This window comes from Agelaius phoeniceus, chromosome 15, assembly GCF_051311805.1.
Source record: "Agelaius phoeniceus isolate bAgePho1 chromosome 15, bAgePho1.hap1, whole genome shotgun sequence".
Taxonomy (NCBI): Eukaryota; Metazoa; Chordata; class Aves; order Passeriformes; family Icteridae; genus Agelaius; species Agelaius phoeniceus.
In genome coordinates, this window is record NC_135279.1 from 7,303,939 (window position 1) to 7,328,537 (window position 24,599).

Here is a 24,599-nt window from a genome sequence, read left to right on the forward strand (position 1 = left end):
CAGAAGTTATTTCAATTCGAGCAGGATGGGATGGATGAAACAGAAAAAAGCCACATCATCAGCTTAAAATACAAGTCCAATAAAAATGAAGTTGGAACTTTACCAGCTGTGTACTGATGAAAGCATATGAGGTTTTAAGTAAGAGAAGCTGCTCAATATGGACCCAAACCCAAATCAAACAAAAAAAAAAAAAAAAAAAAAAAAAAAAAAGAGCCAACATAAAAACAAACCAAAAGGAAGAACTGGGAGAAGCCTGGTGCAGACAGCAATTCCAAATAGGGGTCATTTGAAAAGATAAGAAAAGGGATGTTTGAATGCAACGTAAAAATTGATCTACCTCATCATTCAGAATAATCTTTCCCTTTTTATCCTTAACCCAAAGAATGGGAAAGCCAAATCAGAACATCAAACCAAGCAAGCAGAAATCATATACTGCCACAACTGATTGGGGCTGGGGTCCATAAGCCCTATTCATGAGCAGGGAGCAGGACTGCCTTGCTGTTATTTTTCTTCTATACCCTTCATTTGTATCCATAACATAGGGGTGGAAGGTAATAGCTGGACCCTTAGTCATAAAGGAGCAAGAATATTCAAGGATACCCAGGAAAATTCCTTGGCAGAAGACCAGCTTCCTGCAGGAAGTCATTGCCTGCAGCTTTCCAGAGAGGTCTAACACATGCAGATACAGTGAGAATCAGCCTGGGGTAGGTAGGGCTGTGGGCTGGCAGGGCCAGCAGGAGCACAAGAAGGGCTAATAGGATTCTGCAAGGTTAAAGAGTGAAGTGGTGAAAACAGCAGATGATCCCAGCAATGTAAAAGCTGAGTAAATAGACACATTATTTGAAGGGAATAAGCAGTATGGCATTTATCCTGGCCATATGGAAACAAATATAACTTGTTTTTTACCATAAAGGCCACTCTTGATTTTTTAATTATTTAAAAATCCTTCTTCTATATTGTATTTATAGTATTCCTAAAGACTTTCAGGGTCTATCTCTCCAGTTGCAGATATTTAATATAAGATTGCAGGAAGCAATTTCAGTCTTATTAGCATATAGCCCTAACAATTTTTCCTGTGAAATGGCTGCTTAGAGTAATTTATTGGATCAGATGAAGATCTCTGACCGTGATTTGCCTCTACTGCTGGCACTTTTTCCATTTGGGTCCCTGCTGTCAACTGGAAACCAGGACTGCAACGCAACTCAGGCCGAGGTGCCTTAAGTTTGTCAGCCTCGTCTGTCTCTGGTCCTTTCCATACGGATGCACAGCCGGGACGGCGCAGCCCGCGGGACGCTGCCCCGGCTCCCGGGGGCTCCTGATCCCGGCGCGGGGCGTTTCTTTTCGCTTCCCCCCGCGTTCTGCCAACTCCCGTCGCCGCCGGCGGGCCCGTCCCGGAGCGGGGCGCGGCGCGGGGCGGGCGCTGCCGGCTGGGGCTGCCCGGAGCGCGGCGGGGGCGGCGCGGGGGCTGCCCCGGCGGGGCGGGCGGTCCCGTCCCCGCTCCCCGCGGCCGGGCTGCGCCGTGTGGCAGCGCCTCTGTCAATCAGCCTGACTTCACTCCGCACGCCCTGTGCTTCCAGTACTATACCCCCGCCGCCTCCTGGTGTCTCTGCTTCGCTGCGAGCCGGGAGCGCGGCCGCCACTGCCGCTGCGGCTGCGGCTGGGCGAATGCGCGGGCGGCGGGGCGCGGGGCAGCGCTGAGCGGAGCGGAGCAGCGCGGAGCGGGGCTGCCGCCTGGCCCGCCCCGGCTGCGGGCAGCCCGGGCGCCGGCCCCCGCGTCGGGCCGGGACCGCCGCGATGGACCCTCCCGCGGGCATCGCCTGCCTCCTGCTCTGCTGCGCGCTCGCCCTGCCCGCCGGCGCCCTGCGGCGCCCCGGGGACAGAGGTAGGTTCCGCCGGGACGCCTTCGGGGCTGCTCGCCTGCCCCGCCGCCGCCGGCCGGTGCCCGCAGCCCGCCCGTCCCAAGTAGCGGCTCGCCGCCCCGCGGCTTTCGGCTCCCCTTGAACTTCTTCTGCGGCTACTTTTGCCGGGTTTCCAGTTGTTTCCTGCAAGCGGCAGGCGGGGACGGGGACCGGGCAGCCGCGCCGCCGGCGGGGAAGGGAGCCGGGAGCGCCCGGCAGTGACAGCGCTGCCCGCAGCCCCGCGCCGCCCGCTGCCTGCCCCAAGGAGCGGGCGAGCCCCGGCGGGCAGGGAGCGGTGCCTGGGGCTCCCCGTGCGGGCTGAAACACATGGCAGCTCCTCTGCCTCCTCCTCCTCCTCTTGCCCGGGCCATCTCCTCCGTCCGAAACTCCCGAGCTCCCCACTGAGACCGCTCCCCATCGCTGCCCGCGGCGTCCCCATCACCGCTCGACTCAAACCCGCCGCACCGGGGGTAGTTTGGGGACGTGCCTTTGCCTTGCAGGCTTACCACCTGCAAAGCCAGCCCCTACCCCTGCCCCTGCGAGCAGTCCCGAAGTGAATCAACGCCCTGTCTTCAGCGCTGGCCACCCGGGAAACCCCCAAAGTCCCCGAGGCGACCCGGTCACTAAATGGGCGTGCAGGGGTGCGGGGTCCGGGCTGGGTGGGCAAAGGGGAGCGGGACCTCGCTGCAGGGGCAGGAGTGCGGGGTCCTGGCAGGGTGGGGAGGCTCACTCTGCCGTCTGGTATTTTGAGGAAGAAATGGCAAGTTTGAGTGAACTCTGCACACTTCATGCAGGTGAGCCAAGTGCCTGCAAAGAGTGCAGTGTCCATCTGCCTTATGTAAGTGTCTGCTGTGCTAATGAATAATGGAATAAAAATCCCGCGGCATCAGGATATGTTTAGTTCTAGTATCTCTGTCCTCTCTTGCTTTCTCCCTGTAAAGATTCAATCCTGAGGAATATAGAGGAGTACAGCCTTGTCATCCCCACAAGCACCGATTCAGAGGGCAGGTTCCTATCCCACTTGGTGTCTGGACCGCCAAAAGCACGCTTCAGGAGAGCTGTGGAGGACTTGCAACATGAAGCAGCAAGTGAGCAGATATTTTACAATGTCACTGTTTTTGGAAGAGAGTTTCACTTCAGGTTGCGGCCAAACTCCAGGCTCGTGGCCCCTGGAGCAACAGTTGAGTGGCAGGAGGACTCTGAGGAGACTCATATTGAACCTCTCTATGGGAATTGCCTCTATGTTGGGGATATCACTGATCTGCCAAACGCTTCTGTTGCTATCAGCAATTGCGATGGACTGGTAAGTTACTTTTGTTATTATATCAAAGATAATTATATTAATTTCCTACAGTCTTTAAATATAAAATGTGTGGACTGTCAGAAACTCACACCTCATATGGTAACTGTGAATGCAAATTAACTAATGTTCCCTTGTGTGGGAATAGCTGTGCTGCACCAAGCGCTGCTTTACAGACAGTGGCACTAGAAGTTTGAGCACATGCTTTGAGGTAGCTACTCTGGAACAGAGCAGCTGAAACCAGCATTTATGCTGATTTGTGGTAAAGTTACTTGAGGGGTCTGATGCTCTAAACCAGAAGGTTAGGTGGCAAGTTCTCAGCATCCTCTTCCACTTCTCACTTACAGCCTGCAAGGGTAAATGTTAGAAAGAGTTAATCCCAAATAATGGGCTGGACTACCTTGGAAACACATTTGATAGGTAAAATATAGTTTTGTCCTGGAAAATTTAAATTTATTCAGAGTCTGTTTTCTTGGATATTTCACTTGGTGAGTTTCATTGCCTAATCAAGTGATTGATGAAAAGTTGCAGAAGACTTTGAGTTTTATGAGCAAAACAGCCCCCTGTGATACATTTGTCAAAGCTGTGTGCTTTACACCTGGCTGCAGCTTTCTGTTCTGGAGTGCATGTTCAGCACTCAGATTATCACTGTTTGTCCCTGACATCCTAAACTGTCACACTGTCATTTGAACAGTGATTACTGCACAGCAATTTGTTTAGTGAGAAAGGGGCTCTATTTTCCTTTATAATGACCAGTTTATCCAGCCCGTATTTCCTTGCTCTAGCCTTTAGAGTTTGTAATTTTGAGATTGCTTAATTGTAATGCATTCTGCCTCTGCATAAAGAACAAGTAGGAGTCAGTTGTATTTCTATTTATTTAGTCATAGGAAGTTGTTCATTTGCTGTGCCAAGAAGATGACATGTATGGAGATAGTATGTTGGCTATCTGAGAATGGAAGGGAATCAAATATTTTTCCCCTTAGTCTTTCCTTTCCTGTGGTTTCTCCTAGCCATGTGCATTCCTGTTTTGAGAAGCAGGTTTTAATGCTGCAGTTGTTTGATGTGGACAGCTGGCTGAGGGTAAGAGAAGCACCAGGACTGAGCAAGAAGAGCCATTCAGAGAGCAGAGTGTGAGCCTGCAGTTCTGCCTCGGGGGGGAAGCAAAAGTTCTGTGCTCTCCTTGTGTCTAGCACAGATCATTTTGTATAAGGCAAATTTACTTGCTCAAGATTTACTTGCTCTTTACTTTTAAAACTGGGGCAGAGAAAAAGCTCTTCTTCCTTGTTCATCTGTGCTGAAAGGTGGAGGAAGATCTTGTTGATGGCTACTCCTCACCTTGTGTTCTCCTCAGCACAGGTGTTGACTGTAAGGGCGGGGGGGGGAGGCTTGTTCCTGCTTCCTTCCAGTGTTTGCCTGAATGTGGGCTCCTTATATTTAGACAAAAGAGTTATGATAAAACAGAACAGGAATTAAAGCCAAAGTTTGGATGAGACTTTAAAGGTCCAAGGCCTCATGTTGCATGTAAAAATGACAAAGAATGAGAATGGTTTATAAAATGAAGGTATAAAGGAAAGGCTTTATAAATTACTGCTTTTTTCACATTTATTACATCTCAAATGCAAAGGTGTGAAGCCAGGCCTCAATGCAATAATAAATGCACTCATAAAAGACTGGAATCCAGAAAACTACCAAAGAAATTGTAGTTTTTCAACCTGTATGCCCAACCTGCGTGCCTGCCTTTTCCAGTGTTCTTGTTTCCATTAGAATAAACTGGAGAGTTGGTCTGGGCTGGGAGGTGCCACATTCTAATCTGAATGATTTTCACATGGAATTACAACTACTGTGTTTATGCTGATATATTTGGAAATGGATTACTGCTTCCTCCTGGGTGTATCTACATGGTAGATGTTGCAGTGCAGAGATGTATTTTTTTTGCCCAGGTCACCGAAGCCTTCCTGCAGGAAGCATTGCCTCAGTACCTTTAGGCTGTAAAGATTTCCCTGAGATTGTGCAGTAAATCTGTTTTGGAACAACAAATTGAACTCCAGTCCCTTGGGTACCATGTTCCATCTCTACCCTTTCCCTCCATCTCAGTTTCTTTCTTTCTTGTGGGGTGAGTGTATAAAACAGATTATCAATAGAATTACACAAACTCAAAGGAATTATACCAATGTTTCTCCAGAAGCCACTGCTCTGTGGGCAGAAATAATAAGCAAGTAACCACAGAAGTTAATACGGCTTGTGATTGTCTCTCCCTTTATTTCTTGCTTTTTGCAAGGAGTATTGAAGATTCCTTGGAGCAATGTGTTGCCAGCAAGACATACTTAGAGACCACTGGGCTGGATGCTTTTCTTGGGTTTATTGACATTTGGAAGTGAATAAAGACATGGAGAAAGCTATTGTCAACTGTTTTTCTATGTCTGGTTTTTACTTCACACCTAGTTTTCTTCAGTTGGCCCAAGTATTTCCACCACATTTTCTAGGTTATTCTGGAGATGGGGATGGTGGATCTCTCTTACAACTGAGTTGTCAACAGACAAGTGTTAGAATTTTACATTATAAACTTGATTAATTTCATTCCTAGTATTTATTTTTGAAGTGCTTGCTTTTGAAGATGGTTTGACATCTTCTTGTGGTCTTCTGTCTTTTGCATCAGCAATAGGGGCTGAAACAACACTGGACTTGAAGTGTCCTACTTTGATTTTTTCATTGCAAACTTTTGTTGACTGAATCTGGTTTAAGTCAACAAATACATCTGCCACCCTGCCAACTTCTGATGTTATCTCCTTTGAACAGCCCTTTTGGTTTGCACTGCACTACCAACTATGTCTTATTTTTCAGTTACTGTCTTAGAAGAGTCTGGCTGGTGAAATTGGTACTGCCAAATAAGAGGTTGTTGGAAGGAATTTACATGAAAATAGTAGATTTGTGAAGGGACTTTTGAACTGTAGTATAAATGAAGAAGATCTGCTGCCCTGACTGAAGAGATACACATTAGTTTGGGTACTCACGGTTTTCTGTATCAGAATTCAACAGAAAATTTATTGATCCAGAAATCAAATATGAGGCAGATGAAGAGAACTTCTGAAGTATGCAATCTAGGTGTGTTGTCAGAGCTGAGGCAGGTCATTAAAAATTGTGGATGAAAAATCAAAGTTAAAGCTAATCAATAGATTTTTAACAGCTTTCTGAATTATGAATGTGATTTTTACCATATTAAAAAAAATACTGTGAAAGCTTTCCCACTTAAGATAAAAACACTTGGGACAACTTGTTATCATCTTGGTTGGCCTGACAGCATTCAAACTATTTCTCCACTGAGTGGGTAGAGCAAGCATGGTCAGCTCTCCATGGCCTGCAGGCTGTGGTAGAAGGCATTGTGCTTTGAGTATGTTCTTGGTCCTTGGCCAGATTCTTACTTGTGGATGAGGGAGCTGGCTGTCCTCTCCAAGGGTTGTGAAGGAGAATGGTTGAAGGCTGTAAAAAATGCTATAAAACAACAAAAAGTTAGGATTATGTTAATCCTTCCAGATTATTGCATAACTATGGGAACTGTCCTTCTTCACCTCAGCAGATGAACCTGCCATTGTAGAAGAACTCTTTACACATCTAGATTTTTGAGGCAGATGTGCCAAAAATGTCTTCTTCAGGCTGACAGGATGGCACCATCTGGTTGTGGAAATTCAGAGACATAAAAAGTCCCTCCCAGTCTCCTCATGACATTTGTAGTTTGTGAGCTAGAATGTGTACTTAGGAAAAACACAATATCAACAGCATATCTGAAGTGGATAATGAACACATGATTAACTTAGGCTGCAGTGCAGAGTCAGATGTACTGACAGGACTGAGAAGACTGAGGATCACTACTCCATGATGAACAATCAATGTGATCTGATTGCATCCACAGAAGCAAAGGAAGGAACATCAGTCTCAGTAACACATCATGGTGTCCTAGTTTGGCTCCATTAGTATAATCCTCTTCCTTTTTTAAAGCTAAAAGATCAGCTGTTGAAAAATTTCACAGTATTGTCACTAAATTGAAAAGTTATTAGAAGAATATATATAGAAACTGAGCTTTTCAAGCCATTTCTGCTTGTTTGTTTTCTAAATGAGCTGTAAGCATTACATGGCTGGGGGTACCAAGAGTGACACCTTACAAGTGCAGAGGACTTGTTTCTTCTTGTGATGAACCAGGCAGGGTTTGCTCTACAACGTTTCAGTCTTTCCTGTGCTCTTGCTAACCCTCCCAAACTGTTTTTGAGCAGCCTGCTGGCTGGCTGGCTGCTTGCCCAGGCTCTGTTTCTTCTAGAAATGCTTGGGACACCAGCAGTGCTTTTTCGACTCATGCCCAATGCTGCAGTATCTGTAGCCCTGGGCTCACCTGGGTGGGTTTGTGGTGATACCTTTCCCTTTCCTAACCAGTCATGGATCCTCAGGAGCTGGCTGGTGTCAATACAAGTGCACATCTGCCAGTTGTCCCAAGATGTTAAGTATTATTTTTATTATGAGTATTTTCTTTCCTGTTTTAAATCAGAGAACTAAACTTTTTTCCTCAGTTTTTATTTTACAGGGTTGTATTCATATAATCCAATTTCTAAAGTGGAAATGTAGAATCTCATGTTCAGATCCAGTCAAAGGTGTTTCCTGAAAGCAATTCCAGCTACCCATGTGAAATGCCCACCTTTCTCCCCTTCCTCCTGCCACTTTCCCTGCATTCCTAAAGGTATTTAGTCACTTTGTGAAGTCTAGCCTTGTTTAGTATAGTTCTTCTTCACTTTGAGCATGAGTTTGATCTCTTTGAAGTAAGTGACTTTTAAGGTTATATTGTTGTGTACTGTCCTGACAGAGGTGTTTTCTTGGAACTGTCCACAGAGTTGAAGGTGAATCTAACTCACCTTAGATGGAGCATGTAATTTACCTTGGTAAGAGGGTGAAGGAGCTGCTCACAATGAATATACCAGGAGAAGGCAGACATGCTTATGTAACTGTGTTATTTTTCCTTTTAGACATCCATCTCCTGCTTTCATATGGATTTATAATTTAGTCGTGTTTCTTTTTGATCTGGTTTTTGGATTACACTGGTTTGTGATGTAGTAAAAAAGCAGAGCTCAAGGTAGCACAATATTATCTTCAAAGTCTGGTCAGGTCTAGTGCCTGACAGTTAAAACAGATGCATGCTACAAATAATTCCAGTAATTCCTTTTCTGTAAGCTAAATTCTTAGCATTTACAATATGATGGCATTGGATCCATTTTAAGGAGATATTTGGGCTCATATGATCTTTTAATTTGGGAGCATTTTCTCATTAAATTAAACCAAAATCAAACCAAAGTCACCATCTGCATGTTTTTTTTTTTCTTTCTCAATTTTTTAATGTAGTGGCAAAATTCACTGTGGGTTTTTTTCATAAGTAGAACTGTAATACAGTGGCAGAGAAGTGCAAATAGGTTCTGTGACACAATATAGAACAAAATGTAAAAGCCATTCTCATTAAAGAAACAGCAGTCCTTCCTCTGCAGATGATCAGTGGGATCACCATTAACCCTTTTGCAAGGGCATTTTGAATTCAGCTGGGCTTTCCCCATGGCTAAGCCAAGCATGGATGTGAATTCTAGCACAATCAGAGCCTGACTGCACATCCCCATCTACACACATCATTTAAAAGACCTGTGTTGCCTGGCAAAGCATTGGAGTTCTTTTGATGCCTGACACTCCAGCATGTCCATGTTTCCACAGGATAGAGCCTTTGCTTTGTAACCCATTCTCTGGGTCTCTGCTGTTCATTTCCCTGGCCAGCACGAGCCGAGTTGGACAGTCCCTTCTGCTGTGTAAATTGCACAGGCTTTCCCTTTTAAAAGTTACAGTGTGAAAGATGAAGAGTGTAAACACTATGATTCAGCCTCTGACTGGAGTAAATTATCCTCTGCTGTCCTTAAAAGAGACTCTGTCATCAGTAAATACTGGTGTTTTTTTTCTTTGCATCTTCTGTGCCTGGATTATCTCACCTACATTTTATCTGAGAGCAGAGCAAGTAATTTCCTACATCATACAGGTGGACACCATCTGGACAGAGTATCCTCAGGCAATCAAAACTGGTATCTTTGTGGTATGTTGTAGGCCTTTGGATAAAATATAAGTACTTATGTCCTATTTGACCTTGTGTTGCATTGTCCTCATTGTAGTAGAGTCTCAGCTGTGCTATGCCCTTTGACCACACAAAAACTAATTTTCTAACCAGAATATTAAACTCTGTATATCCAAGGAAAGGGGCCTATAGTGTCTCCTACTTCCCATCTTGAAAGACCCAAATATAGGAACTAATTTTGATAAGGTCATAATTAATTTCTGGGGTAAGCAGAACATCTATTTTGAGAAGTCTGTCCCTCTTAGCTTCCAGAGGTGTGTCCCTCAAAAAGTGCTATTAGCTCAGTTACCTCCCAGCTTGCTGCTTCCTTGTGGTGTGGGGAGGCTGTTCCCTGAGAATTCAAGACTCCTGCAAATGGCATTGCCACATTTCAGGTTAGTTCTATGTTTACTTTCTGCTACAGAAGGTTAAAAAAAATTTTTTTTGGATCAACCAGAATTCCAGCTGTTGTATGGAGCAGGACCTTTTCTCCAGAGATCACACTAGTGTTTTATTCGACCTACTTCTGAGTACTTTTTATTTATGGTGACTGTTGCTTTGTAAGCAGGTCATGCCATTACTTAATGGCACACTAGGACATTTCTCATACTGGGTCTGATTAAAACAGAGCCAGGGAGCAAGTCTTGAGTGTCTTGCAGGGGGTTGCACAACCTTGCTCTGATGTGCACACCCTCCTTTTCGGATCACCTTGTCCCTTTATTGCTTTCTTTCTTCCAAAGTTTCAGTAAGTTCTCTAACACATCACATCTGGTTCCTTTAGCCCCTTTATCTGAGTGTGTTTTAAATTCATCTTTGTTTGCAGAGTCTTGACACAGCGGGTTCCCAGCTTTAATAGTCTGCAAATGAAAGGCCCACATTTCACACGCTATTTTCAGCACTGTTCTATTAAACTGTAACATTGAAAAGAAGAGTGTCCTCTTCAAGTGCAGAAGAGCACGTTGCTTCCTCATATCTAAATCACAGCTTCTGTTATAGATCTTCTCAGTTATTCCCAGGTCTCAAAACGTCTGGTACTTTCTTCAGATCTGGAGTTCTTGGAGTTGTAAGTGTGAACCTCAGCATTAATGTTTCTGCTTTTTCTTCTAAGTAACTGTTTTTTTTGTTTAAAGAAAGAGTTTTAAAGTGTTTCCCTCAAGGAAAAGGCAGAGTTACCAGTTCTCTTTCTTGAAGTCCCAAAAATCCCCTGGCCAGTGAAAATCATCCCAAGTATGTTGTTTTGAAGGTGTCATTTTACAGTACAGATGAGTTTCTCTTTACACCTTGTGTGTTTTGTCTTGTGTGTGCCTCTGTGAGACTTTGTGCACTGCTGTGGGTTCTGTGGGCTGGCTGCCCCCCAGGTGAGGGAGGTTCATTTACTGACCATGGTAACTTCAGTATCATTTTATCCTCTCTAATGCCATAGAGAGAACCTCCCCTCACCACTAATTTATACACTTGCTTTTCCCCCCACTTCATGCCCCTTGTGGGACTGTATCTACTGATCTGTTTGTTTCCAAATCTTTCCCTTGCTGAAATGGAAGTCCCATTTGTACAACTTGCTGTTACTTTTCGGTCTCGGCATCCCAAGTGTGTTGAAGTTTTTCAGTGTTAACCATCAAGTTTACATATTTTTTTATTCCTTTTAAATTGGCTTATGTAAAATTTAGTATTTTGCCTCTTTATTGCTGCATTTGTGACCCTTCTCTTCAAAATAAAGACACTACTAATTCCTCACTTTTGCAGCTTTCTGTGGAGAATTCAGAGGTTGGAATTGCCTAATGTCCCTGGTACTTTCTGACTCTTCCACCTGCAAAGTACAATGTTGCCACTTCTCTTTTGATGTGGTGAACTATAAATACAGCTACTTTAACTTCTTTCCTACTGTCATTCCCTTTAACTTTTCCTGTAGTTGCCACCTCTGTGTTTGAATTTCATTATATGGTCAGACTGCTTTTTCCCAGCATTTAACCTCTAGCCTTGTGGACCTCAGGGGACAAATTACAATCTATTTTCCACTGAAATTAAGTGAGAAGCCTACTAATCCTGTAATGAGAAAGTCAGTGGACATCACTGGTATCTGTGGGTAAGAAGAGCTCCTTCTACCTGTAACTGGATACAGCTAATTTATGCATTTAAGTTATTTCTCTTCACTAAGTGTGTGGACTATGGGTTGCTGTTATTACCCTGCAATGAAGGTGAATGATTTTTAACATTTTTTGAGGCAAGAAAGCTGGAAGGAAATACCTGGCATATGGTGAATATCTCATCTGTTTTTTGAAAAACATGAAATCAAAATATCTACCTGAGGTTTAGGGTAGCACAGAGCCACACCTTGATGTGAGTCTTAAAGCCTTTATTAGTGTGTTTTCTGATTTACTGCCACTGTAAGAATAATGAAGTGGATGTGTGGAGAAGAACCTGCATGGCTAATGAGCAGGCTGCCTAATGAACAGGCTGGCTAATGAGCAGGCTGGCTAATGAGCAGGCTGGCCAGCAGCTCTTTTCCTTTACCCCATCACTTACAATCCTGACAAGAAGCAGTCCATGAAATGGCAGGGGACATTGAATTTTGTGAATGATACAGCAAATTTCTACAGGAGCCCTGAGTGCAGCTCTCTCAGCCTCTGCTGTGCCTGCTTCCCAAGGTTGTGGGCAGTCCCTCTCTCACTCCTCTTCCTCCCTCTGTGCCCTGGGGGCTGCAGCAGCAGCTTCCAGCAAGTCCAGTGGAGCTCTGGACACACATCAGCCCCCTCAGGCAAACCCATCCACCACCTTCACACCACACCCCCAGGATGGGCACTGCAGACTCAGGGCTACTCTTGCACAGTTTGGTCCGTGGGAGGGATTTCTCTTTCAAGTTTTGTTTCTGAACATGAGCTTTTTTGGCATGATTTAATGAGTATTGTAGAGTATAGGATGGAGAAAGTCAAAATAATACATTGAGTCCAACAGGAAAGAAAGGCTTACTTTCTTGGGAGTAAAACTATTTCAAGAGCTAAGCATAGTAATGCACCATTTACATTTTAATTCAAATACAGTAAAAGGATTGAATTTAGAAAGGAAGAGGGGAAAGCACTTGCTGAATTTTTAGATTAGATGTTAGGAAAAACTTCTTCACCAAAAGGGCTGTCAAACCTTGGAACAGGCAGCTCAGGGAGGTACAGATGTGGCACCTGGGGCCATGGTTTAGTGTGGACTTAACATTCCTGTGTTAATGGTTGAACTTAAAGATCTTCTAAGTCTCTTCCAAACTAAATGATACCATGGTTCTTTGTTTCTCATTTCTCTGCTCTTTCCCCCATATGCAAAAGGCAGAACTGACATCCAGTACCTGCCCTAAGCAGCTGCATCTTGCATTTCTCCCCTGGTGAAGTGTGGGACTCCCAAGACTGGTACCAGGCTGGTGCCCATGGCCATCACATCATCTGCAGGGCATTCCTGTTCCCAGGACAGAGCCCGCACTTTGGAAAAAGCCTACAGAAACCACAGAGATTAACCAAGGGTAGGTGGCAGCACAGGCTGTGGTTACTGTTTTTATAGTGGGTTTATTTGTTTTAAATCATGGCTTTTGGCTAAATCATGTTAATCCAACTCATATGCAGAAGAATATATGTCTTCATTTTTCAGAGTGCTAAAATTTCAAGGCTTTCCCCTTCCTCCAAGCAGAGGAGCTGTGGAAGGAATGTGAGAGATGTTGTTCAGAAAGCATTCTGCAAACCAGAATGTACTTAAGAAACAATCTTTGGGAAATAAATCACTACCTGACCATGAAGACAGCTGAGCTGGGCTCAGTGAGAGTCTTCCACGTGCCAACACTCTCACGTGACAGGAGTTATATTGGAAGATGACAGGCTTTGAAGCTTGCAAGGCTGAAAATGTCTAAAACTTTTTATATACCTAAATAGCTGGATGGAATGGTGTCTTTCAGACTTCAAAACACTCTCTGTAAAGCACCATGAACATACATAGGGTCACAATCTTTTTAATCAACAAAAAAGCCCCATCCCAAGTACCACAAGCAGAAATTTTATGCCACTTCTGTTCAATACCACTAGGTACCTCAGGGTTAAAGAAGGTTTAGAGATGAATTTGGATTGATTTCAGATTTATAACCAAGCTTGAAATCAGAGTTTTTGAATGGTTTTTGGTTTCATTGTAAAAATTGCAAATCCACCATTCATCAGTAAACCAAAATATTTAATTCCCAAATAAGTGCTAAGAGGTGTCTGTCAATATTAAATTTGTTTGCAAAGTTACAGCACGTTAAGGCTGACATAAGCAGCAAGTGTAAAAATAGGATTAATCAAAGGATGATTTATTCTTCTTTCAGAGTAATATGAAACTCAGTCTGGATAAGCAATAGACAAGCAAAGAAAGACAAGACCATTTACAAGATGTTTTGAATTAATTTAATCTCCTCAGTAGGAGAGTGCAATGAATTTCTGTGAAAATAAAGTGCTTAGTTCACTGCAGTCAAATTAAGCCCAACAGTAATCATACTGTTGATGATCTTATAAAATAGAATAAAATGCTGAATCTATGAAAATACAGTGTAAGCTTGCATTTATCTAAACAGAAAATCACACAGAAAAAAAACCAGATTTCTGTCAATGTTTGTGTCATGATCCACCATCATTTTGCATAAGGTCCCATGGCAAGTAAGTGTTTTTTGGGTCTGTTCCAAAGCTGCTGAAGTGAATGTGTTTAGTTTCACTGGCTCCATTTGGCTTTGTGTGGACAGGTTGATTAGCAGAGTATTTGGGACAAAAAGCAGGCCATGGAGTATTCCACATCATAACCTTGTCTTTCACCTTGTTCTCTGTCCCCTGGTGCAGTGGTGCTGGGGAGGGAGGTGAGTGTGAGCAGCTCAAGTGCAGCTTTTCCCATGGCTGTTTATATCCCGTGTGCTGCAGGGAACAGGACAGAACTGTGTGCCTCTAACCCTGAAATAGCTCTGCTGAACCTTCTTCCCCTTCTGCCTCACACCACATCCCCACCACAGAAGAGGTGATGCATTAAGTAAGGGGGAGGGATCAGGAGAAACCCTCCAGTCCATGCCAGGAGGATGAGGCAATTCCAGCTGCCTTGAATTTGCAGGCTCATTCTGACAGTTTTTCTGTCTCCATATTCCTATGAAGATGAGGCCAGAAAGGAGAAAGATTTTCCTGCTGACACTGCTCTCTGCTTCTGCACTGCTGGGGGTGTGGTGGTGGGAAGAGCTTTCTCTGCCTAAGATAGTTTTGACCTCAATAAAACTAGCATCACTTGCAAAAAACCCCACCCAAATGCCAAATACAATCCGCCAACAAAAAAAAAAACAACCAAAAAACCAACAAAACAAAAACAAGTCACAAGAGAGAACAACATGAAAAAAACCCACTAATTGCACATCTGTTCAACAGACTTTTGTGATAACTCAGCAACAGCTAATTGAAACTCCTAGATCATAAATATGCTTTCAGCCAAACTGGAGTTTACTTTCCCTGATGCTATCTCCTTTCAACTCCCCATTGCACTCTGAGGTTCTGGTGGTCAGGATTCCAACAATCTGTCACTAGATGGGAAAATTAGAAGTGGGGTCCATTGAATTATAATGAGCCAAACCTCTGTTAATCTGCATCATCATATCTCCACAGATTTCTGGGAGCTCTGTCACTTTGCATTAGCTGAGGACCTGGCCTTATGTAATTAGATGTTTTCACACTCATGTGGAGATATGCCCTCCTCTGACAGTCTGGGTTACAGGCTCCCATGGTTTGAAAAGAGATACACTCCTTCTTGGGAGCCAGCAGGACACACAAGATCTGTGAATGTGTATAAGTTTTCATGAGATTTCACTAAGTAAAGTATTTAGGGTTTGTTTTTTGGAAATGGCAAAGTGCACTGGAAAGGGAGACTGGGAATCCCAGGACCTTTGAAGGGTCCTTGGTCTCAAATGGGCAGAGGGGTTAAAGACACAGCTCCAGGCACTGCTTCTTGTCACACAAAGCTCATTGAGGGCCTTGTGGCTCCCTGCCTCTGGATTGCCATTCTGACATAATTTTTGTGACATTTTCGTGTTATTATGCAAGCCTGTAGAAATCATGACAAGAGTAGGAAAACTGTTGAATGAATGCAATGCTAGGGATGTGAAATTCATCCATGATGGATATACTTAGGTCTTTGAAGGATTTAGCAGCTTCTGGCAATTTTGGGTTCCTTTTGGGTGATTTGAAGAGGTGTTTGCTTTTACTTGTGGGTTTAAGAACTATTTGTGCTTAGGTAACACTTTTATAGTGCAATTCCAGAATGAACTCCATGCAGTCTTTAACCCAAGGTTATAATTTTTGGAATATGGAATCACTGCTTGCAAATTCCACAGTAGATTCTAGCTATCCCACTGTAGGAATGCATTGGTTTTTTTCCCTTTTCATTTTATATTTGTTTATATTAAGACCACTTTTCACTGACGTCAGAGACCTATCAGGTCAAATCTAATCCTCTATATCTCACGGTGTGCTGGCTAGATTAGCCCTAATACTTGTGTTTTCTACTCTGAGTGGAGGCAGCTTTCACCTTGTAATGATGTCCTTCCTGGAACTGGTTCTAGGGGATGGTTGAGCCTGTAGGTTCTCAGCCTTCACCTTCACAGAGCCAAGGACCTTGTCAGCATCCCTCCTTTGCTGAGGAATGTGGAGCAAATGGCCATCTTTGAAATGGCTGCCAAGAGCTGGTGAATTTGCTCCACCACAGCGAATGGGTTTGAATTCCAAAGCTGCACAGATTGTTTGGAAGTCTACCTCCCTCCCCTCTGGCTGCTGCTGGGCTGCTGGGCAGTTCTGCTCTCCTTTTCATGAGCTGGAAAGACTTCCTTCACTGGGGAAAAATGCACTGTGGTTCCTGTGGAGAAGTGCAGTGCTCAGAGCTGTGAGATGACTGCCTCTGTGTGGGATTTGGGGGAGAGGAAGGGATGTGTCAGAGACAAGGCCAAAAGAAAGAGCAGAGGCCAAAAGAAAGAGCAGTTGGAGACATCTGATCAGTGTCAGCAGGGCAAGATGCTGAGCACTGGCACTGGAGTGCTGGGGTAGTGGGAATAGCTTGTGAGTGGCCCATGCAGCAGGAAAGAGCAGAAAACTCTGTATTTCCTGGCAATTCACAACAGAATCCTTGCTCAGTGAATATTCTCCTTTAGTGAGTAGCTCTAGAAGGGACAATGAAGGAAGAAGTGATGTTCCCATTTATCCTCAGTGTAAATTTGGAGGGCAGGGCTGGAATCTGACTCCATGGAGAGCAAAGGGAGGTTCCTGCACCTCCCAACCCAGTGCAGGTGTCAGTACAGGGTGAGTCAGGGCTGCCCAGGGGCACTGGGTAATGGGAGCAGGGAGCTGGAGATAGGTGCCCCCATCACCAACGTGTCCTGGTGTGCTGCAGGACAGTCCCCTCCAGAGCTGCTGTGATTGATTCCATGGGAAGGGTCACAGCTCCAGCCCAGAAGGGACTCAATCACCTCTCATCCTTGCCCTGAATTTTCTTCTTTCTCTGTTAACATTCTGTCAAAGTTGTTTTCAAGGAAATTTTCCCACAGCCTATTGTGCTGCCAGGTTGGAGTAGTGTGAAATGCAAAAAACACATTGAAACCAATAGCACAAGTTTGGGTTTTTTGTTTGGGCTTTTGAGAATTTAAAAAAAGGATCCTGTGGCTCTGCTGCTGAGTCAGCATTGGTTGGATGTGATTTCAGAATGTGATTTCTGTGGTCAAACTTTACACAGAACTTTGATGTTTAATGTGCCAGTCAATTAAAGCAGAGCGTTATGCTAGAAATGATGTGGTGGCTTTGTATGGCTTGCTTGGTATTTCCAAAATGGGTAAAAAGTATCAGGAGAAGGCTTAATCTCCCTGTTTACATAGTGTCATTTTGCTTGCTTTGTGGCTCATTGCTCTCTCTCTGCAGTGACTGGGGTATAGTCTAAGAGCAGGAAGCCTCCTCTCTCCTCTGTGTGACAAAAATAGCTGGTGCTCTCTCCTGCTGGTTTGATTAAAGTGGTTATGGAGGTTCAGCTGTGCTGCACTAGAACTGAGGGCTCTGCTGAGCTGAGCTCCCCTCAGCTGGGCCCTGGCTGTCCTGGTGCCACCTGCTCAGGTGGGGATGTCTCTGCCCAAACAGCCTTAGTGGCTGAAGGACATTGGTGAATTTTTCTGCAGAGCAGCCCAACAGAGCCAGTGTTGGTGGAGCCAGAGAAAGAACAAGAGTTTGGGGCAGGAGCTTTTAAACAGTTCTGTTGCCAGGTCTGTCCTCCCAGGCTGAATCCTCCTGTCCTTGCACAGCACAGGAGCCCCAGGAAAAGCTTCAGGAAGGCCTCACCCTCTGCCATGGGAAGGTTTTTCACAGTGAAGCTCTGCACACTTTTAGATGCCTTCTGACACTTTAATCACACTGGCAAAAAAAGAGCTGTCCAGCTGGTTTTGTAAGGTATTCAATAATGAGATTTACTTTAAAGCAGGTAAAAACCTTAGGAAGGTTTTAAGATTGTACTTTAAAGTGTAAGCTTGGTATATCTGTTCTTTTCCTAGGGGTGTTTTATTTGATTCTGGTATTAAACCAGGAGTTGGTCCAAAGCCCGTTAACATAAATGAAAAGAGTTTTATTGACTTTGATGGGATTTGGATCATGCTGCACTAATTAAATAGTAAAGTATCCATTAGTAGTGAAGAAAACAGAAGAGAGGAGAGCCAAATACTGTTGTGATGAGCCCTGTGAAACTGAGTGAACTGCAGCCAAAGTCTCAGCATCTTTACAGATGTGCTTTTCCATATTTCTCTGCCTCAGTCCTTCTGACACAAATACATGGTGGATTTTTAAGAGAACTGAATTTATAAAGATCTTTACATTTATCCTGCCTATTTACAAGTTATCATAGACATGTAGTCAATAAATATTACCTTATTCAAGGTAATAATAAGAAAAAAAAGGGAAGTGAGGTTTGACAGAAGAAAAAGTTATTCTTTAAACAACATTGAAATTGGGTACTAATAATTTGCATTTACTTTGTCTGAGTATTCTTGTAAGATTCTTAAGGAACACAGATTTACTAGATTCCAATGAAAAGAGAAACAGCTTTTCACTGTTATTGATGCTGTAAGTAGAAGGTAAAGTGAAAGTTAATATCTTATGTGTCTGGAAGATCTGCATAAAAAGTGGGTTTTACTTAAAAAATAAAATTAAAAAAGGCTGTTCTGGAACTGGCCAAAACCCAACCATATACAGACAGCTTAAAAATACAGTAATAAATGAATTTATATGGGCTGCTGGATGGATGTTAAAAGGATCTGGCATTTAAAACTCAGAAATGCTGTTCCTCATTCCTCTTGCTGTGACCCACTGTGCCTGGGTGGCAGCAGTGGCCCTTGAATTCAGTAGCCTACAGCCTGCTGAGACAGGAGGTCTGCACTCATAAAAAGCATTTACAGGAATTTCCCTGTGACAGTGGGATGGTTGGAAAACACCCCTGGTTTGAAACAAGCTGGATGTGTTGGGATTCAGCTGTAACCATGTAAGCTGAGGCTTTGAGGACATGAGGAGCCCATCTGTGTTTGGCTGTCAGTTCTCCTTAGGTGTCTTTGACAACACAACCCTAAATGAGATGTTTTTCTAAAAACAACTTGCTGGCATTGTTTGTCTGCTGCTGCATTTACTGAAGGACAGTGCTCTTAAGCCAGTTCACAAGGTTTTTTTCCATTTCAGATGCTTGTCATAAGATTTCCTAGCACCCCCTCTCTTAAACTTAGCAAAAAAGAGGTTTTCCCACCTTCACTACTCAGGTATTTATGAAGAAATGATGTCTGTAATTTGGTTTAGATTTTTACTGAAGTTATCAGCCAGAAATGTTGATCATGCCATGCTGATACCATGACCCCATCTTCTGTGTTTATAAGTATATCTTGGCCTTCTTCTTGCAAAAATCATGAGGTCTTGTCAGCTGCAGCTGCAGTTTGGAGTGTAATTTAGGTTGAATTGTAGATTAGTCCATTTTTCAATTCTGTGATGGCAGAAATGCCCAAACAAATAAATGTTCTAGTAGACTGAAATTTTCTAGAATACTCAAAATAGGGAAAGATGAAAGAGTCAGTCTGAGGCCCAGCAGCTCAAATGCTCTTCTGTGCTTCCAAAAATAAAGTGTTAGAAGTAGAACCCTGTGTCCCCTTTTTATAAATCTTCTCTTTCAAATCCAGTGGATAACTCATAGAAAGTTTTCAGAAGGAAAAACAAAAGGCTTTATGCTTTATGTAAGGAAGATTAAGTGGAGAGGGTTTTTATTCCCCTTGAGTACATGGGTGTGTAGGAATTGTGTTTTAGAATCAGGCTTTTTGTGAGGCCTGCAGAGTAAAACCGTTATTTGGGGAATTCAGAATTGTGCTTGTGCTTGTTGGGAGGGCAGGGAATGAAACAGAAGAGGTTGGCATTGAAAGATGCCACTGCACAGCAATACCCCAGAAGGGCAGGTGTCACCTTGCAAGAGTGACAGGTTGCAAACATGGTTATAAAACAGGGCTCAGGAAACAACTGAGCACTGCCAGACTGCCCAAGGGTGCAATCCTGCTCTTTTCTGATCAGTTCTACTCCTATATTTGTTCTGTTGGCCAATGTGGGTACACAGGCAACTAAGGTTATATAAGAGTTAAAGGTTTAACCTTTCAAAGAACATAACCATTTATTAAAGTGATTTCATTAATATAAAAAGAAAGTTAGATGGAGACTCCAGCACATGGGAATATAGAGATGGATTTGCTTCAACAGAAACTCTTTCAATATGAAATTACTTTTTGCTCTGAGACAAGGAAAACAATCCAAAATATAATGGAAATGCTTCCATTACATTTAGCTTTATTGTTTCTAAACAAAAATATTTCTGTCTATGAGCAAATGACAAACTGATTTTTTCCCATCCTAAACCTAATTTGGCAACCAACTAATTTGTTGGTCCAAGGTTGATTTTTAAAAAAATTCCTAATGTAAAATGTTGCCTTATGTTCCAGGCAATACTGCATGTGTTTCCATAGCAACCTCTTCTCATGTCTTGAACTTGTCAGCATCAACATATGACATTTTAAACTATGAAGCATTTGCATGTACTGCTGCCTCTTTGGACATGAGTGAGATTTGCCAAAAACTGGGTTCTTCAGACAGCTGAAGTTAGGGAAAGGTGATGGACTCAGATATTCTTTGTACCTCCTGCTTGCTCACAAAGAATAAGGAAGTTCTTTGAGTTCTCACTGAACTCAGGCAATGGGACACAGATTCCTGCTCCCAGCTCCAAGGTCAACAACTAACTCAAAGTCTGGTTTTTTCCCCCAGGACTCTTTGTAAGTGGGTTCTGTGTCTGATTCTCTGCACTGTGTGTTTTTGGGCTGTCTGACCTTTTTCAGGTGCACCTGCTTCTCTGTTCTATGTTCAGCAGAGTTGTTCTTGACCCTGGACACACACAGGCTTTGGACAGTGATGTACACCAGATCTCCCTATGTTGCTCTGATGCTTTTCATTTTAAACCCAGGGGATGGTAAGTGCAGGTTAAGTGCAGCCTAATCCAAATGAGAGTGTATTTGCAAAACATTTATGAAATAAAAGAACTGAAGAAGTGGTACAGAAAAGCCCTAGTCATCTTGGAGGAAATAGGAGAGATGGTGTTCCAGTGAGCAGCAAAGAGAAATTGGTTTGACTAGCCAGACATAACTGTAAAACATTCTCTAGGAGGGAGCACTAATATAATTAATTGTATGATATATGCTTTTACTGTCTTTCTTTTTCTGACTGTATCAGGGGTTGGCTGCTGATTTGTTCTTCTAAAATATGTATTTGCAGATATGGATGAGGTGCCAAAAATGTGACTAAAACAAAAATGCCCATTGATCTCTTTTTAAAGCCTTTATTAACACTGCTCTCTGGAAGATAATAATCACTTCTCAGTCTTTGTAGTATTTGTACAAACACCTTCCTACAGGATAGCTCCACTTTCCCAAACAGAGAGGAACATTAGTATCAGGTTGGTGAGGCCAGGTTTTGGTATGTGTGTGTGGGGACTAGAGGGGTGGCTTCTGTGAGCAGCTGCTAAAATCTCCCCCATGTCCCCCAGTGCCACTGGCTCCAAAAGGGACTCACTGCTGGCCAAGGCTGAGCCCATCAGTGATGGTGGCAGTGCCTCATAACATGTTGTAGAAGAAGGGAAAAGGACTTGGAGCTGTGTCAGAGGAGTGAGAATATGTGAGAGCACAGCTCTGCAGCCCCCAGGGTCAGTGCAGAGGAAAGGCAGGAGGTGCTGCAGTGCTGGAGCAGAGATTCCCCATGGTGGGGCTGGATGTCCCCATGGAGCCCATGGAGGAACATGGGGGAGCAGAGATCCACCTGCAGCCCAAGGAGGAGCCCACAATGGATCTGGGCAAGGGTGTGAGGAATCCTCCCCCTGAGGAGGAAGGAGCAGCACAGACAATCTGTGATGAACTGACCACAGCCCCCATTCCCCATTGCACTGCACCATTGTGGGGAAGGAAGCAGAGAATTCAGGAATGAAACTGAGCTTGGGAAGAACAGAGGGATGAGGTAGAAGATGTTTTAAAATTTGGTTTTATTTCTTATTATTATACTGTGATTTGATTGGTAATAAATTAAATTAATTTTCCCCAAGTCGAGTTTTGCCTGTGGCAGTAACTGGTGAATGATCTCTCCCTGTCCTTATCTCAGCCTAGAGTATTTTGTTATATTTTATCTCCTTTGTCCATCTGAGGAGGGGAGTGATGGACTGGCTTTGGTGGGCATCTGGCATCCAGCCAGTGGCCCCCCACCACAGTACCACTCCCCAGTTTTGGCTGTCAGAGTGGATTTGGATTTATCCTTCACACCATGACGTAGGAGAGAGCTGATTTATGCAGCAGGACTTGTCATGGCCTTAAACCCTCACTGCAGTGGTGCATCTGCACATAAGACTAAAAACAGGTCAATGGCTTGTTTTGCCTTGATTTATGACTTTATGGCTTGGAGCGGGAGGCTCCTTTTATTGATGACTCTGTGCGTTCAAAAGATGTGGGTGTAGATTCTTTCCTCTGGCTTCACTAAAATAGATATCATGGTGATGTTTAACTCTTAGGAACCTCTGAAGCATCCCCCACAGGGTGTCCCTGTGCCCCTCACTGGCCCTCACAGTTCTAGGGGAGCTGTGGCCCTCTGGTACTCATCAGAGAGGATGCTTCTTCCAGGAATAAACCTTTCCCTGTGAGACCTGGCAAGAGAAGTGACAGTGGCATGAACTCAGTGATTTTTCTAGGACTGGGCATGAACTCTGCAAATACTGTTTGTGCTGAAGTAATACCTGCAACAAAAACCAGTTATAAAACCATCTGGGCAAGTATCTGTCAGTATGGGGCATGAGGAGCCCATGTTTATGTTCTGGGGTGATAACTCTATCAGGAGAGATGAGGAGTAGATGCTTGAATTTCTTGTGGACTTTCTTTATAACTGATCTGGTACAGTCTGTTCTTGGGCCAGTGCTTTGATCTAGCTGGGATATAGCCAGAGGGAAAACAATTTCATACTTTTAGTTTGCTAATCAGGAAATGAGATAATTCATATTAAAAAAACCCTCTTTTTGGAAAAAAAAATCGAAGCCTTCTGGTCACTTTGCAGGCATTAATTTTCAGATAAAGAATTTCTGTTTTGCTTCTGAATCAGCCAAATCTTTAATACAAATAACCTAAAACTTGGTGTTTTCTGTGTTCCTTAAATCCAGTTTCAGAGAAGAAAGTGACCTTTCCTTCCTTTCAAAATACAGCTGCCTCTCTTGAAATTCTAGCTGAGTAAATACACTTGTTACTCTCTTCTGTTAGTTTTCTGCATCTTTTGTTCACTGAAGTGTAAAACAATAAATGCCATCTTCAAATCCTCTTTGGAAGACTGGGAAAGTTCTGTTCTGTTGTTGTTGAGGGAATTACCAAGTTTCAGTATTGCTTTTTTTTGCCCCTGGTTTGTAAGGAATGCTACTGTTTTCCAGAGCTGTTCTTACATGAACAGTTCTCAAGTGTTTGTCCCTTCCTTGATTCTCCCTCTTTTGTTCTCTTCTGCATGTTGAGCCCAAACTGAATACAGCATCACCCACTGCTTCTGAGAGAAGGAAATTTGGGACTTCAGTGTCCCAACATTTGTGTCTGCTGCCCTTCTTCCTTGCTGGAACTGTCACCCTCTGAGCTGCTGATGAGCTGCAGCTCCCTGGGCTCCTTCTGCCTTCTGGCAGCTCCTTCAGGGGTGCTGGTTCAGCCTCCCCACACAGAGAGAGGGTAAAGCTGGGGGTGGTTGGAGAGACCTTTTTTGGATCATAAAGGGAAAATGGACCAAATGTGGCATATGCAGCCTCCTGCCTCAGTGGCTGTTTGATCTCCCTTTTTCAATCTTCCCCAGACCACAGACATGACCCATGTGAGGAAGAGGTAGTAAAGCATCCCTCTCTTTCCCATTTGTAGGAAATCAGTGGAAGTGGCAATGCTGAGTCCAACAAAAAGTGACTGTAGTATTATGTTACTTTCATAATGAAGTGTTTGCACCAGTTTTGAAATTGAGAATTGTTCAATTATTCGGGCCAGTACAATTAAAAGCCAACAGATGAAAGTTAATTTAAGAATAATTTTCTTTTTTTCAGGCATCAGGGTTATGTTTTTTTCTTTTTGTATAACCTTTATTTTTATCTTCTGCATAGACCTTACCAAGTACATATTGCTCTTTCCTTTAGGAAAAAAAAAAACCCCATCTTTTCAGTTTCTGGTTTAAGATTTATGGAAAAAACTGGAACAGGGAGGTTTTTTGGAGTAGTCTGTGTATATCATTATATTTTAGTGTGCTTGAAACATTATACTGTATATTGGTCCAAGTACCACCTTTTGCAAAAGACAATGGACTCTTTTTGTGGAACTCACAGAAAATGAACATAAAACATCAATGAAATGAAATTTGGGCTGAATGGTTTAGACTATTGTATATTCAAAATCCCTTAAATACTTATAAAATGGAATAAATTGGCAAATGATGCTAGTGCACCTCTAGAACATACGGGAAAATGGGTAAAATAAGTAAATCTCTGTTACTTCCAGTGCTTACAGAGAGCATAATGTCATTAAGAAAGGAAAATGCAAAACATGTGATAGCAGATGCCAGACAAACCACAGTGCTCCAGCTCTCACAAGAAGCCCCCTTTTCAAGCTGTTCATGGCCCTGGCCAAAGCATTCTTTTTGGACTGAGTTTTTCATTCCTGGTTTAAGGC

The 24,599-nt window shown here is 43.4% G+C and overlaps 1 protein-coding gene across 1 annotated transcript in view; it reads left to right on the plus strand.

The window, feature by feature from the left end:
* Nucleotides 1-1,560: 1,560 nt before the first annotated feature.
* Nucleotides 1,561-24,599, plus strand: part of ADAMTS2 (ADAM metallopeptidase with thrombospondin type 1 motif 2) — a 174,455-nt gene continuing 151,416 nt past the window's right edge. Inside the window, exons 1-2 of the mRNA XM_054642736.2 lie at nucleotides 1,561-1,882; nucleotides 2,840-3,201. Coding sequence (XP_054498711.2) covers nucleotides 1,795-1,882; nucleotides 2,840-3,201 — 450 coding nt within the window. The 5' untranslated portion in view covers nucleotides 1,561-1,794. The remainder of the gene's footprint in view (nucleotides 1,883-2,839; nucleotides 3,202-24,599) is intronic.